Below are 16642 nucleotides of genomic sequence, written 5' to 3' on the forward strand. Positions count from 1 at the left end.
TACGCAGTGAGCATTGTGACTGAATGGTCGTTTGAGCTTCGTAGGGTTTTATTAACGTGATATCTTTAAAGTCCCTGTTCATCGAAAATCCGGAGTCGGCGGCCGGTGTCTGCGGCCGTCCGCCAGTTTTGGCGTTGTGAGCGAAAAACAAGAGCATGTCGCTGGCAGCTGACATATGGGCGAGAATTAATTGGATTAAGGAATGCCTGTCATTACGTTCGCCAGGAGCTGCCAACTCGGGCCTCTCCTTTCACGTGGGAGGGGGATATCAGAATCAGCCTGCCAGGAATCTTGCATTCACTTTACCTCAAGGCCACGCAGGCATGTTCATAAGGCTATATAATTACAGCAGGGCTTTATATGTGGGCTGGTAGCCTACAGTATCGTCATGTACGGTATCGCGTCATATACCTTTAAAGGAGGAGATAATATTTTGCGATTCCATTTTTATAAGGAGGAGGTGAAGTCTGAAGTTGATGAAACCTCCCGCAAATCTCTGCCGCACTAACAGGAGTTCAGTGTAAGCAGGAAATGGTACCACGATGAGAGCAGGGAAATGGATGCTTTTAAGACTGCTGTAGAAACTGCGTGTTGTGTTGCTTCCTGTGGAGTAGCCGTGGATAGATTTGGAGACCGGATGTTGGGGCCAACGGGTCCAATAGGTGTTTTAGTAAGGACCCGGTTTTTTAGGACGCAGAGTGCCGTTTAGACGTTGGCAGGCTTGCGTCTATTGTTGCTGAGTGAGGAGAGCTACGTGTTCTGGGATTTCCGCTAACAGTCGAGACATGGTTCGTTTAACGTTACGGTTGTGTGGTTGATTCATCCATTTTTGTTTTTTTTTTTGCACTCTTTGAAGGTTTGCTATATATGAGGAGCAGTTTACTTCTATATGACTGCCCTCGATGGTAGTCCTTGCTTCCTTGATGGAATGAGCTATATCCTCTTATAGCACGTGCTATCTAAATAGAGTAATTTTTCAAACTAGAGGTGTTGCTTTGGTCCCGGACTTTTCTGAATAACTTCCAATAGGTTTGAACTGAAGTTTGGGTCTTAGGTAGTGAGCCGACCATTTTATCATGAGAATAAAAGGATCGATGCCAATGTGAACCTCAGTATTGCTCTAGCCGTTATGCTTCAAGTTCTTTGGTAGTGTGCGATCAGGGCATGTGTTTCTGCTCACGCTCTTGTCAAGGCGTTCGACGCGGGCATCGTTGATTAGGAAGGTTACGTGCTGTTTGTGTATAAAAAGCCATAAGTACTTGCTTTAATATTATGCTGTCACTTGGAATGATGGGTGAGAGGCTCTGAAATTTCCGACCACTGAGAGGGCTAGAGCACTCAGAAGGGCATTAGATATGATCAGGAAGGGGCTTCCCGCTGGCTGCTTCTCTGGCATGCGTGATTTGAAGTTGATTGAACTGAAATTTCAGAAATTTCAGCTGAAATCTCGAGGCACAGGGCATCACTAAAGCGGAAGAAAATATAATATTATTCTCATGTCGCGCAGCCTCAGACATATGCACGTTAACTGCTGCGAATGAAATGTTATTATTGAATATTAGGCAATTATTGAGTAAGTAATGGATGTTTTCCCCACAGATTGTGTCCAAAATCTGCCTAGCTTATTTACAAAACCACTTTTGTGTACTGCTATTCGCATTCAAGAAAAATCTGTAAAACCTTGTTTTTAAGACGCGATATGAGGGATTTCAACCTCTCTTTTCTCGTCTCTTTCTTCTCAGATTTTTGCTGCTTCCTTTCTCATACTTGCTTTTTCTAACCATTTTTCTTTCTATCTTCTTGTCGGACTCTCAGAGTGCAGTCAGGGATTGGGTACCTCGATGCCTAGTACTTTTTTTATCAACTTTCTTTTTGTGCAAATGCACAGCAAATGCCGCATATCTGCAGCGTCGCAAAAAAGAAAAGAAAACAAAAATCTCTATCTGGCTGGTAACAGATAAGAATTGCGGTGAACTTGAAATGCTACCGAGTTCACATACCCACTTGGGGGCTTGTCACGGAATAGGTCGAGTCCTTGGACATGTTTCGCCGAGCAGAGGAATATCCTTGAATGAAACGAGAAAATAGATCATCACTGGAGCGCCCATAAACATCGTAATTACCCCTTCCATAGAAATTATGTCTTGCACGGTATCTTCGGTAGCGTAGAAACCTCTTCAGTTTCCTATAGGCACGGTACAAGCGACGGTACCGCTGTCTCCATATTCTACACCGGAGGCCTGCGGCGGATTGCAGTGACGCATTTAAGGGAAAATGCATCAGTGCCTGGAATCGAGCAACGATTCTACCCCTAATATACCCCAACTTGCCGAAGCTATGAGCCGAAAAAGCGCTTGTATCACCCGAAGAACCAAGCTCGGCACGAGATACATATTCAGCACTTTCATTTCGTATCGAAGGGTGCTTACGACGACCATTGCAGTACTTGCCACAACTAGCAGGACCTGAATTTGAATCAGAGTCAAGTTCTGTTCCAACAGCGCCTCTGTTCATATTGCCTTCAGAAGCCGTCTTTCGCCTTTGAATCTTCCGACGCCTATCGACCCGAGTCTTACTGCTCGTTAAAATGTCCCGACCTCCCACTTCATCGGGAAGAGCCTCTTTTGATGTTTTGCTTTCTGGTTCGTCAGACTGAACCGCTTTGGGGGAGCTTTCGTCTTCGCTATAAATTGTGTTAGTCACATCGCCTTGAGAAATACCCTTTTCACTTGATGCTTCATCTGTAGCGCTTTCATCCAAAGCTACTTCTCCTTTACTGCCATCAGTCGAGTAGATCTCGTGCACGCTTTTGCCTTCATCTTCCAGTGTTTCCTCTGAAGGTATATTTTCTCGAAGTTTCACTTCCTGTGATCCTTCATATGGCGTCTCCATAGCATCTTCTTCCGATCCGTCTTTTTGGGATGATTCATTTGTAATGCTTGAATCCTGCGAGGCGCTAGTTTCGTTCTTTGTTTGCATGGTGTGATTGCTGGTGTTGGTGAGCTCATTCGTGGTAATGGTAGATACCACATTGCTGCTGCCTCGGTTGGTTTCACCGGGCGGGTTTTTGATGTCGTGATTTTGATCTTCTAGTGTAGACACCTCCGCTGAATTACGCATTTCTTCATGCTCCCCATTGTTTATTCTGTCATCATGTGCCTCTCCAGTCTGTTCTGCAGATTCTGTGCGTTTGGATGCTTCGTTTGTAGAGCTTGAATCATGTGTGACGCGCAATTCATTGTTTGTGCTTGTGGTTGTACTGTGAGTGCTACTGTGTTCATGCTTGTGTTTGGTATCTGCCTCCTTGCTGCTAGGGCCGTTGGTTTTACCGGTCCCGGTATTGATGTCGCGATTTTCATCTTGCAGTGCTGTCTGCTCCACTGAATTATGCTTTTCTTCACTCTCCGTTTTGCTTACTCCGTTATCTTGTGTCTCGTCAGCCTCTTTTTCCGATGTGTTATTTCGGTGTGTTTCATTTGTAATGCTTGAATCCTGCGAGGCGCTAGTTTCGCTCTTTGTTTGCATGGTGTGATTGCTGGTGCTGGTGCGCTCATTCGTAGTAAGAGTAGGTACCACATTGCTGCTGCCTCGGTTGGTTTCACCGGGCGGGTTTTTGATGTCGTGATTTTGATCTTCTAGTGTAGACTCCTCCGCTGAATTACGCATTTTTTCATGCTCCCCATTGTTTATTCCGTCATCACGTGCCTCTCCAGTCTGTTCTGCAGATTCTTTGCGTTTGGATGCTTCGGTTGTAGAGCTTGAATCCTGTGTGAAGCGCGATTCATTGTTTGTGCTTGTGGTTGTACTGTGAGTGCTACTGTGTTCATGCTTGTGTTTGGTATCTGCCTCATTGCTGCTAGGGCCATTTGTTTCACCAGTCGCGGTATTGATGTTGCGCTTTTCATCTTGCAGCGAAGTCTGCTCCGCTGAATTATGCTTTTCTTCACGTTCCGTTTTGCTTACTCCGTTATCTTGTGTCTCGTCAGCCTCTTTTTCCGATGTGTTATTTCGGTGTGTTTCATTCGTAAAGCTTGAATCCTGCGAGACGCTAGTTTCGCTCTTTGTTTGCATGGTGTGATTGCTGGAGCTGGTGCGCCCATTCGTGGTAATGGTAGTTAACACTTCGCTGCTGCCGCGGTTGGCGTCACCGGGCGGTTTTTTGATGTCGTGATTTTGATCTTCTAGTGAAGACTCCTCCGCTGAATTACGCAATTCCTCACGTTCCCTATTGTTTACTACGTCATCATGTGCCTCTCCAGTCTGTTCTGCAGATTCTTTGCGTTTGGATGCTTCGTTTGTAGAGCTTGAATCATGTGTGACGCGCGATTCATTGTTTGTGCTTGTGGTTGTACTGTGAGTGCTATTGTGTTCATGCTTGTGTTTGGTATCTGCCTCCTTGCTGCTAGGGCCGTTGGTTTTACCGGTCCCGGTATTGATGTCGCGATTTTCATCTTGCAGTGTAGTCTGCTCCGCTGAATTATGCTTTTCTTCACTCTCCGTTTTGCTTACTCCGTTATCTTGTGTCTCGTCAGCCTCTTTTTCCGATGTGTTATTTCGGTGTGTTTCATTCGTAAAGCTTGAATCCTGCGAGGCGCTAGTTTCGCTCTTTGTTTGCATGGTGTGATTGCTGGAGCTGGTGCGCTCATTCGTAGTAAGAGTAGGTACCACATTGCTGCTGCCTCGGTTGGTTTCACCGGGCGGGTTTTTGATGTCGTGATTTTGATCTTCTAGTGTAGACTCCTCCTCTGAATTACGCATTTCTTCATGCTCCCCATTGTTTATTCCGTCATCATGTGCCTGTCCAGTCTGTTCTGCAGATTCTTTGCGTTTGGATGCTTCGTTTGTAGAGCTTGAATCATGTGTGACGCGCGATTCATTGTTTGTGCTTGTGGTTGTACTGTGAGTGCTACTGTGTTCATGCTTGTGTTTGGTATCTGCCTCCTTGCTGCTAGGGCCGTTGGTTTTACCGGTCCCGGTATTGATGTTGCGCTTTTCATCTTGCAGCGAAGTCTGCTCCGCTGAATTATGCTTTTCTTCACGTTCCGTTTTGCTTACTCCGTTATCTTGTGTCTCGTCAGCCTCTTTTTCCGATGTGTTATTTCGGTGTGTTTCATTTGTAATGCTTGAATCCTGCGAGGCGCTAGTTTCGCTCTTTGTTTGCATGGTGTGATTGCTGGTGCTGGTGCGCTCATTCGTAGTAAGAGTAGGTACAATATTGCTGCTGCCTCGATTGGTTTCACCGGGCGGGTTTTTGATGTCGTGGTTTTGATCTTCTAGTGTAGACTCCTCCTCTGAATTACGCATTTCTTCATGCTCCCCATTGTTTATTCCGTCATCATGTGCCTGTCCAGTCTGTTCTGCAGATTCTTTGCGTTTGGATGCTTCGTTTGTAGAGCTTGAATCATGTGTGACGCGCGATTCATTGTTTGTGCTTGTGGTTGTACTGTGAGTGCTACTGTGTTCATGCTTGTGTTTGGTATCTGTCTCCTTGCTGCTAGGGCCGTTGATTTTACCGGTCCCAGTATTGATGTCGCGATTTTCATCTTGCAGTGTAGTCTGCTCCGCTGAATTATGCTTTTCTTCACTCTCCGTTTTGCTTACTCCGTTATCTTGTGTCTCGTCAGCCTCTTTTTCCGATGTGTTATTTCGGTGTGTTTCATTCGTAAAGCTTGAATCCTGCGAGGCGCTAGTTTCGCTCTTTGTTTGCATGGTGTGATTGCTGGAGCTGGTGCGCCCATTCGTGGTAATGGTAGTTACCACTTCGCTGCTGCCGCGGTTGGCGTCACCGGGCGGTTTTTTGATGTCGTGATTTTGATCTTCTAGTGAAGACTCCTCCGCTGAATTACGCAATTCCTCACGTTCCCTATTGTTTACTACGTCATCATGTGCCTCTCCAGTCTGTTCTGCAGATTCTTTGCGTTTGGATGCTTCGGTTGTAGAGCTTGAATCCTGTGTGAAGCGCGATTCATTGTTTGTGCTTGTGGTTGTACTGTGAGTGCTACTGTGTTCATGCTTGTGTTTGGTATCAGCCTCATTGCTGCTAGGGCCATTTGTTTCACCGGCCGCGGTATTGATGTTGCGCTTTTCATCCTGCAGCGAAGTCTGCTCCGCTGAATTATGCTTTTCTTCACTCTCCGTTTTGCTTACTCCGTTATCTTGTGTCTCGTCAGCCTCTTTTTCCGATGTGTTATTTCGGTGTGTTTCATTTGTAATGCTTGAATCCTGCGAGGCGCTAGTTTCGCTCTTTGTTTGCATGGTGTGATTGCTGGTGCTGGTGCGCTCATTCGTAGTAATAGTAGGTACCACATCGCTGCTGCCTCGGTTGGTGTCAGCGGGCGGGTATTTGATGTTGTCATGATTTTGATTTTCTAGTGAAGACTCCTCCGCTGAATTACCGAATTCTTCACGTTCCCCATTGTCTACTCCGTCATCATGTGCCTCTCCAGTCTGTTCTGCAGATTCTTTGCGTTTGGATACTTCGTTTGTAGAGCTTGAATCATGTGTGAAGCGCGATTCATTGTTTGTGCTTATGGTTGTACTGTGAGTGCTACTGTGTTCATGCTTGTGTTTGGTATCTGCCTCCTTGCTGCTGGGGCCGTTGGTTTCACCGGCCGCCGTATTGATGTCGCGCTTTTCATCTTGCATCGAAGTCTGCTCCGCTGAATTATGCTTTTCTTCACGTTCCGTTTTGCTTACCCCGTTATCTGGTGCCTCGTCAGCCACTTTTTCCGATGTGTCCTTTGAGGGTGTGTCATTCGTAAAGCTTGAATCCGGCGAGGCGCTAGTTTCGCTCATTGTTTGCATGGTGTGATTGCTGGTGCTGGTGCGCTCATTCGTAGTAATAGTAGGTACCACATCGCTGCTGCCTCGGTTGGTGTCAGCGGGCGGGTATTTGATGTTGTCATGATTTTGATTTTCTAGTGAAGACTCCTCCGCTGAATTACCGAATTCTTCACGTTCCCCATTGTCTACTCCGTCATCATGTGCCTCTCCAGTCTGTTCTGCAGATTCTTTGCGTTTGGATACTTCGTTTGTAGAGCTTGAATCATGTGTGAAGCGCGATTCATTGTTTGTGCTTATGGTTGTACTGTGAGTGCTACTGTGTTCATGCTTGTGTTTGGTATCTGCCTCCTTGCTGCTGGGGCCGTTGGTTTTACCGGTCGCCGTATTGATGTTGCGCTTTTCATCTTGCAGCGCAGTCTGCTCCGCTGAATTATGCTTTTCTTCACGTTCCGTTTTGCTTACCCCGTTATCTGGTGCCTCGTCAGCCACTTTTTCCGATGTGTCCGTCGAGGGTGTGTCATTCGTAAAGCTTGAATCCTGCGAGGCGCTAGTTTCGCTCTTTGTTTGCATGGTGTGATTGCTGGTGCTGGTGCGCTCATTCGTAGTAATAGTAGGTACCACATCGCTGCTGCCTCGGTTGGTGTCAGCGGGCGTGTTTTTGATTTCGTGATTTTGATTTTCTAGTGAAGACTCCTCCGCGGAATTACCGAATTCTTCACGTTCCCCATTGTTTACTCCGTCATCATGTGCCTCTCCAGTCTGTTCTGCAGATTCTTTGCGTTTGGATACTTCGTTTGTAGAGCTTGAATCATGTGTGATGCGCGATTCATTGTTTGTGCTTATGGTTGTACTGTGAGTGCTACTGTGTTCATGCTTGTGTTTGGTATCTGCCTCCTTGCTGCTAGGGCCGTTGGTTTCACCGGCCGCCGTATTGATGTTGCGCTTTTCATCTTGCAGCGAAGTCTGCTCCGCTGAATTATGCTTTTCTTCACGTTCCGTTTTGCTTACCCCGTTATCTGGTGCCTCGTCAGCCACTTTTTCCGATGTGTCCTTTGAGGGTGTGTCATTCGTAAAGCTTGAATCCTGCGAGGCGCTAGTTTCGCTCTTTGTTTGCATGGTGTGATTGCTGGTGCTGGTGCGCTCATTCGTAGTAATAGTAGGTACCCCATCGCTGCTGCCTCGGTTGGTGTCAGCGGGCGGGTTTTTGATGTCGTGATTTTGATTTTCTAGTGAAGACTCCTCCGCTGAATTACCGAATTCTTCACGTTCCCCATTGTTTACTCCGTCATCATGTGCCTCTCCAGTCTGTTCTGCAGATTCTTTGCGTTTGGATACTTCGTTTGTAGAGCTTGAATCATGTGTGAAGCGCGATTCATTGTTTGTGCTTATGGTTGTACTGTGAGTGCTACTGTGTTCATGCTTGTGTTTGGTATCTGCCTCCTTGCTGCTAGGGCCGTTGGTTTCACCGGCCGCCGTATTGATGTCGCGCTTTTCATCTTGCAGCGAAGTCTGCTCCGCTGAATTATGCTTTTCTTCACGTTCCGTTTTGCTTACCCCGTTATCTGGTGTCTCGTCAGCCACGTTTTCCGATGCGTCGTTTCGGGGTGTTTCATTCGTAAAGCTTGAATCCTGCGTGGCGCTAGCTTCGTTCTTTGTTTTAATTGTGTGATTGCTGGTGCTGGTGCGTTCATTCGTAGTAATGGTAGTTACCACATCGCTGCTGCCGCGGTTGGTTTCATCGGGCTGGTTTTTGATGCCGTGATTTTGATCTTCTAGTGAAGACTCCTCCGCTGAATTACGCATTTCTTCATGTTCCCCATTGTTTACTCCGTCATCAGGTTCCTCTCCAGTCTTGTCTGCAGATACTTTGCGTTTGGATGCTTCGTTTGTAGAGCTTGAATCCTGTGTGACGCGCGATTCATTGTTTGTGCTTGTGGTTGTATTGTGAGTGCTACTGTGCTCATGCTTGTGTTTGGTATCTGCCTCCTTGCTGCTAGGGCCGTTGGGTTCACCTGTCGCGGTTTTGATGTTGCTCTTTACATCTTGCAGTGTAGTCTGCTCCGCTGAATTATGCTTTTCTTGACGTTCCGTTTTACTTACCCCGTAATCTGATGTCTCGTCAGCCACGTTTTCCGATGCGTCGTTTCGGGGTGTTTCATTCGTAAAGCTTGAATCCTGCGTGGCGCTAGCTTCGTTCTTTGTTTTAATTGTGTGATTGCTGGTGCTGGTGCGTTCATTCGTAGTAATGGTAGTTACCACATCGCTTCTGCCGCGGTTGGTTTCATCGGGCGGGTTTTTGATGCCGTGATTTTGATCTTCTAGTGAAGACTCCTCCGCTGAATTACGCTTTTCTCTACGTTCCCCATTGTCTACTCCGTCATCATATGCCTCTCCAGTCTGTTCTGCAGATTTTTTGTGTTTGGATGCTTCGTTTGTAGAGCTTGAATCCTGTGTGACGCGCGATTCATTGTTTGTGCTTGGGGTTGTATTGTGAGTGCTACTGTGCTCATGCTTGTGTTTGGTATCTGCCTCCTTGCTGCTAGGGCCGTTGGGTTCACCTGTCGCGGTTTTGATGTTGCTCTTTTCATCTTGCAGTGTAGTCTGCTCCGCTGAATTATGCTTTTCTTCACGCTCCGTTTTGCTTACTCCGTTTTCTTGTGTCTCGTCAGCCTCTTTTTCCGATGTGTTATTTTGGTGTGTTTCATTCGTAAAGCTTGAATCCTGCGAGGCGCTAGTTTCGCTCTTTGTTTGCATGGTGTGATTGCTGGTGCTGGTGCGCTCATTCGTCTTAATAGTAGGTACCACATCACTGCTGCCTCGGTTGGTGTCACCGGGCGGTCTTTTGATGTCGTGATTTTGATCTTCTAGTGAAGACTCCTCCGCTGAATTACGCATTTCTTCACGTTCCCCATTGTCTACTCCGTCATCATATGCCCCTCCAGTCTGTTCTGCAGATTCTTTGTGTTTGGATGCTTCGTTTGTAGAGCTTGAATCCTGTGTGACGCGCGATTCATTGTTTGTGCTTATGGTTGTACTGTGAGTGCTACTGTGTTCATGCTTGTGTTTGGTATCTGCCTCCTTGCTGCTAGGGCCATTGGGTTCACCAGTCGCGGTATTGACGTTGCGCTTTTCATCTTGCAGTGTAGTCTGCTCCGCTGAATTATGCTTTTCTTCATGCTCAGTTTTCCTTACTCCGTTATCTTGTGTCTCGTTAGCCTCTTTATCCGATGCGTTATTTCGGTGTGCTTCATTCGTAAAGCTTGAATCCTGCGAGGCGCTAGTTTCGCTCTTTGTTTGCATAGTGTGATTGCTGGTGCTGGTGCGCTCATTCGTGGTAATGGTAGTTACCACATCGCTGCTGGCGCGGTTGGTTTTATCGGGCGGGTTTTTGGTGTCGTGATTTTGATCATCTAGTGCAGACTCATGCATTTCTTCACGCACCTCATTGTTTACTGCGTCGTCATGTGCCTCTCCAGTCTGTTCTGCATATTCCTTGCGTTTCGATACTTCTTCGTTTGTAGAGCTTGAATCCTGTGTGAAACGCGATTCATTGTTTGTGCTTGTGGTTGTACTGTGAGTGCTACTGTGCTCATGCTTGTGTTTGGTATCTGCCTCATTGCTGCTAGGGCCGTACGTTTCACCGGTCGCGGTATTGATGTTGCGCTTTTCATCTTGCAGTGTAGTCTGCTCCGCTGAATTATGCTTTTCTTCATGCTCCGTTTTCCTTACTCCGTTATCTTGTGTGTCGTTAGCTTCTTTATCCGATGTGTTATTTCGGTGTGCTTCATTCGTAAAGCTTGAATCCTGCGAGGCGCTAGTTTCGCTCTTTGTTTGCATAGTGTGATTGCTGGTGCTGGTGCGCTCATTCGTGGTAATGGTAGTTACCACATCGATGCTGGCGCGGTTGGTTTCATCGGGCGGGTTTTTGGTGTCTTTATTTTGATCTTCTAGTGCAGACTCATGCATTTCTTCACGCACCCCATTGTTTACTGCGTCGTCATGTGCCTCTCCAGTCTTTTCTGCATATTCCTTGCGTTTCGATACTTCGTTTGTAGAGCTTGAATCCTGTGTGAAGCGCGATTCATTGTTTGTGCTTGTGGTTGTACTGTGAGTGCTACTGTGCTCATGCTTGTGTTTGGTATCTGCCTCATTGCTGCTAGGGCCATTGGGTTCACCAGTCGCGGTATTGACGTTGCGCTTTTCATCTTGCAGTGTAGTCTGCTCCGCTGAATTATGCTTTTCTTCATGCTCCGTTTTGCTTACCCCGTTATCTGGTGTCTCGTCAGCCACTTTTTCCGATGTGTTATTTCGGTGTGCTTCATTCGTAAAGCTTGAATCCTGCGAGGCGCTAGTTTCGCTCTTTGTTTGCATAGTGTGATTGCTGGTGCTGGTGCGCTCATTCGTGGTAATGGTAGTTACCACATCGCTGCTGGCGCGGTTGGTTTCATCGGGCGGGTTTTTGGTGTCGTGATTTTGATCTTCTAGTGCAGACTCATGCATTTCTTCACGCACCCCATTGTTTACTGCGTCGTCATGTGCCTCTCCAGTCTGTTCTGCATATTCCTTGCGTTTCGATACTTCGTTTGTAGAGCTTGAATCCTGTGTGAAACGCGATTCATTGTTTGTGCTTGTGGTTGTACTGTGAGTGCTACTGTGCTCATGCTTGTGTTTGGTATCTGCCTCATTGCTGCTAGGGCCGTACGTTTCACCGGTCGCGGTATTGATGTTGCGCTTTTCATCTTGCAGTGTAGTCTGCTCCGCTGAATTATGCTTTTCTTCATGCTCCGTTTTCCTTACTCCGTTATCTTGTGTGTCGTTAGCTTCTTTATCCGATGTGTTATTTCGGTGTGCTTCATTCGTAAAGCTTGAATCCTGCGAGGCGCTAGTTTCGCTCTTTGTTTGCATAGTGTGATTGCTGGTGCTGGTGCGCTCATTCGTGGTAATGGTAGTTACCACATCGCTGCTGGCGCGGTTGGTTTCATCGGGCGGGTTTTTGGTGTCGTGATTTTGATCTTCTAGTGCAGACTCATGCATTTCTTCACGCACCCCATTGTTTACTGCGTCGTCATGTGCCTCTCCAGTCTTTTCTGCATATTCCTTGCGTTTCGATACTTCGTTTGTAGAGCTTGAATCCTGTGTGAAGCGCGATTCATTGTTTGTGCTTGTGGTTGTACTGTGAGTGCTACTGTGCTCATGCTTGTGTTTGGTATCTGCCTCATTGCTGCTAGGGCCATTGGGTTCACCAGTCGCGGTTTTGATGTTGCTCTTTTCATCTTGCAGTGTAGTCTGTTCCGCTGAATTATGCTTTTCTTCACGTTCCGTTTTACTTACCCCGTTATCTGGTGTCTCGTCAGCCACTTTTTCCGATGTGTCGTTCCGGGGTGTTTCATTCTTAAAGCTTGAATCCTGCGTGGCGCTAGCTTCGTTCTTTGTTTTAATTGTGTGATTGCTGGTGCTGGTGCGCTCATTCGTAGTAATGGTAGTTACCACATCGCTGCTGCCGCGGTTGGTTTCATCGGGCGGGTTTTTGGTACCGTGATTTTGATCTTCTAGTGAAGACTCCTCCGCTGAATTACGCATTTCTTCATGTTCCCCATTGTTTACTCCGTCATCATGTTCCTCTCCAGTCTTATCTGCAGATACTTTGCGTTTGGATGCTTCGTTTGCAGAGCTTGAATCCTGTGTGAAGCGCGATTCATTGTTTGTGCTTGTGGTTGTATTGTGAGTGCTACTGTGCTCATGCTTGTGTTTGGTATCTGCCTCCTTGCTGCTAGGGCCGTTGGGTTCACCAGTCGCGGTTTTGATGTTGCTCTTTTCATCTTGCAGTGTAGTCTGCTCCGCTGAATTATGCTTTTCTTCACGTTCCGTTTTACTTATCCCGTTATCTAGCATCCCGTCAGCCTCTGTTTCCGATGTGTTATTTCGGTGTGTTTCATTTGTAAAGCTTGAATCCTCCGAGGCGCTAGTTTCGGTCTTTTTTTGCGTGGTGTGACTGCTGGTGCTGGTGCTCTCATTCGTGGTAATGGTAGTTACCACATCGCTGTTGCCGCGTTTGGTTTCACCGGGCGGGTTTTTGATATCGCGATTTTGATCTTGTGTAGAATCACGCATTTCTTCACGCTCCCCATTGTTTTCTCCGTCATCATGCGGCTCTCCAGTCTGTTCTGGAGATTCTTTGCGTTTGGATGCTTCGTTTGTAGAGCTTGAAGCCTCTGTGAAGCGCGATTTATTGTTTGGGCTTGTGGTTGTATTGTGAGTGCTACTGTGTTCATGCTTGTGTTTTGTATCTGCCTGTTTGCTGCTAGGGCCATTTGTTTCACCGGTCGCGGTATTGATGTTGCGCTTTTCATCTTGCAGTGTGGTCTGCTCCGCTGCAATATGCTTTTCTTCACGCTCCGTTTTGCTTACTCCGTTATCTGGCGTCTCGTCAGCCTCTTTTTCCGATGTGTTATTTCGGTGTGTTTCATTCGTAAAGCTTGAATCCTGCGTGGCGCTAGTTTCGCTCTTTGTTTGCATGGTGTGATTGCTGGTGCTGGTGCGCTCATTCGTAGTAAGAGTAGGTACCACATCGCTGCTGCCTCGGTTGGTGTCACCAGGCGGGTTTTTGATGTCGTGATTTTGATCTTCTAGTGAAGACTCCTCCGCTGAATTACGCATTTCTTCACGTTCCCCATTGTCTACTCCGTCATCATATGCCTCTCCACTCTGTTCTGCAGATTCTTTGTGTTTGGATGCTTCGTTTGTAGAGCTTGAATCCTGTGTGACGCGCGATTCATTGTTTGTGCTTGTGGTTTCACTGTGAGTGCTACTGTGCTCATGCTTGTGTTCTGTATCTGCCTCATTGCTGCTAGGGCCATTGGTTTCACCGGTCGAGGTATTGATGTTGCTCGTTTCATCTTGCAGTGTAGTCTGCTCCGCTGAATTATGCTTTTCTTCACGCTCCGTTTTGCTTACTCCGTTATCTTGTGTCTCGTCAGCCTCTTTTTCCGATGTGTTATTTTGGTGTGTTTCATTCTTAAAGCTTGAATCCTGCGTGGCGCTAGCTTCGTTCTTTGTTTTAATTGTGTGATTGCTGGTGCGCTCATTCGTAGTAATGGTAGTTACCACATCGCTGCTGCCGCGGTTCGTTTCATAGGGCGGGTTTTTGATACCGTGATTTTGATCTTCTAGTGAAGACTCCTCCGCTGAATTACGCATTTCTTCATGTTCCCCATTGTTTACTCCGTCATCATGTTCCTCTCCTGTCTTGTCTGGAGATACTTTGCGTTTGGATGCTTCGTTTGCAGAGCTTGAATCCTGTGTGAAGCGCGATTCATTGTTTGTGCTTGTGGTTGTATTGTGAGTGCTACTGTGCTCATGCTTGTGTTTGGTATCTGCCTCCTTGCTGCTAGGGCCGTTGGGTTCACCAGTCGCGGTTTTGATGTTGCTCTTTTCATCTTGCAGTGTAGTCTGCTCCGCTGAATTACGCTTTAGTTCACGTTCCGTTTTGCTCACCCCATTATCTAGCATCTTGTCAGCCTCTTTTTCCGATGTGTTATTTCGGTGTGTTTCATTTATAAAGCTTGAATCCTCCGAGGCGCTAGTTTCGCTCTTTTTTTCCGTGGTGTGACTGCTGGTGCTGGTGCTCTCATTCGTGGTAATGGTAGTTACCACATCGCTGCGTCCGCGTTTGGTTTCACCGGGCGGGTTTTTGTTGTCGCGATTTTGATCTTCGTGTGTAGACTCACGCATTTCTTCACGCTCCCCATTGTTTTCTCCGTCATCATGCGGCTCTCCAGTCTGTTCTGGAGATTCTTTGCGTTTGGATGCTTCGTTTGTAGAGCTTGAAGCCTCTGTGAAGCGCGATTCATTGTTTGTGCTTGTGGTTGTACTGTGAGTGCTACTGTGTTCATTCTTGTGTTTTGTATCTGCCTGTTTGCTGCTAGGGCCATTGCTTTCACCGGTCGCGGTATTGTTGTTGCGCTTTTCATCTTGCAGTGCAGTGTGCTCCGCTGAATTATGCTTTTCTTCACGCTCCGTTTTGCTTACTCCGTTATTTTGTGTCTCGTCAGCATCTTTTTCCGATCCGTCTTTTTGGGATGATTCATTTGTAATGCTTGAATCCTGGGAGGCGCTAGTTTCGTTCTTTGTTTGAATGGTGTGATTGCTGGTGCTGGTGCGCTCATTCGTGGTAATGGTAGTTACCACATCGCTGCTGGCGCGGTTGGCTTCATCGGGCGGGTTTTTGGTGTCGTGATTTTGATCTTCTAGTGAAGACTCCTCAGCTGAATTATGCATTTCTTCACTCTCCCCATTGTTTACTCCGTCATCATGTTCATTTCCGGTGTTTTCTGCAGATTCTTTGCGTTTGGAGGCTTCGTCCACTGTCACACTTGTTGTTTCTGGGATACTGATGCAGGGGTATGCTTTGCTTTCAGTGCTCACTTTTTCTTCTTGTGTTCTTTCCTTATCGTCGCCGGGTGTATGCCCTTCGACAGAGCGACTGTTTCGCTTCTCGCGTTCGCTGCTTGGATCAGTCCGTTTATACCGGTGACCGTCATACCGTGTAGAATATTCGCTGGTAGCCACGTTATAATGGTCGTCCTTGTTTTCGTTGTTTTCGCCGCTGCTATATATGCCTACACTCTGAGCTCTGCCCTCTCCTGACGATTCATCATCTGTAACATAGTGGTGAGCGCGGTGCTTCTTATTATTCCTTCGTTTGCCGCTTCCGCGATTGTGTTTATAACGGTGTTTGTCTTGACCTGACCAACTGCTTTCTGTGCTACCTTTGTGGCTGGGGCCTGTCTTTATCATCTTCTGTTCGCGGCTGGCATCAATGGGCTTATCCTGGTGCCTCTCATCTGGTGAAAAATTGTCTTCGTTGGCTTCCTCCTCACGGGAACGTTCATCGCCTTCCTCATAATCGCGGCTACCATCCGTCATTTCGTTCTGGTATTCATCTCGGGACCAATTATTTTCCGTCAAATCCTCATAATATGAATGCTTGTTTGTTTCTCCGTCTTCGTCGCTGCTTTGAAATTTTTTGTCTTGGGGATCTTCTTCTCCTGACCAATTATCGTCGCTAGTATCCTTGTAAGCAGTATCTGATTTAATCCTGCCACGTTCGCTGCGCTCACTAGAGAAACTAATTTCGGCACTGTTTTCTTCAGCCCAATCATCTTCGCTCATATCCATGAGACGAACGCGTTTCTCTCCGCTTGGTTCCACGTAATAATAGTAATCGAGGTATTCGTATGATGGCATTTGCACAGGGCCGTTTGTACCGACGGAAAGGGTTGAAGCCTTTTGGATGATGCTGGAACGAAACGAAATTTTGTCTCAGTTGCAGCCATTTTAACGAATAAAGGGCATGAGTTGTTTCTAACTATGTGAAATATAACAGCCGATTTCTCTGTCGAGAGCAGACGGGACCATTAAAATATTTTGCATTGTGCGCCGTGCTTGCAAAGAAGAAACAAAAAAGGACAGCAAGAAGGATGAGCACACTGCACAGATTATAAGCTGTATTCTAGAAGCGCTGTCGATATATAGCTTCCCGACAGCAATTCATCACATCAAGAAGATTTTTACGATAGCTTGCTTGGCAATGAACGCATGTAAATGGCAACCTATTTGCATGGGCTTGGTAAGTATATTTTTTTCGTTTAAGGATCAAAGAAGTAGAACTGATGCATTTGATAGATGGTCGCATGAAAAGAAACGCTGGATAGTTTTGTCAAAATTTGTCTTCTTAGGTAGGGCAGGAACTGTGCTCGTAAAATCATGGTGATATAAGCAGTTTGTCGCGTTCGTCAAGAAGAGACGTACATTCAACGGCATCCATTTTTTCCCATTTACGTGAGACGACTGATGCCCC

General features: G+C 46.6%; 1 protein-coding gene across 1 annotated transcript in view; it reads right to left on the reverse strand.

The window, feature by feature from the left end:
* Window positions 1-16642, reverse strand: part of LOC146196093 (uncharacterized) — a 41726-nt gene that overhangs the window by 1516 nt on the left and 23568 nt on the right. Inside the window, exon 2 of the mRNA XM_084598094.1 lies at window positions 2001-16081. Within this exon, the coding sequence (XP_084454220.1) occupies window positions 2001-16081 (14081 nt within the window). The remainder of the gene's footprint in view (window positions 1-2000; window positions 16082-16642) is intronic.

This window comes from Amblyomma maculatum, chromosome 3, assembly GCF_055883805.1.
Source record: "Amblyomma maculatum isolate TAMU_Amacu chromosome 3, ASM5588380v1, whole genome shotgun sequence".
NCBI classification, from domain to species: domain Eukaryota; kingdom Metazoa; phylum Arthropoda; class Arachnida; order Ixodida; family Ixodidae; genus Amblyomma; species Amblyomma maculatum.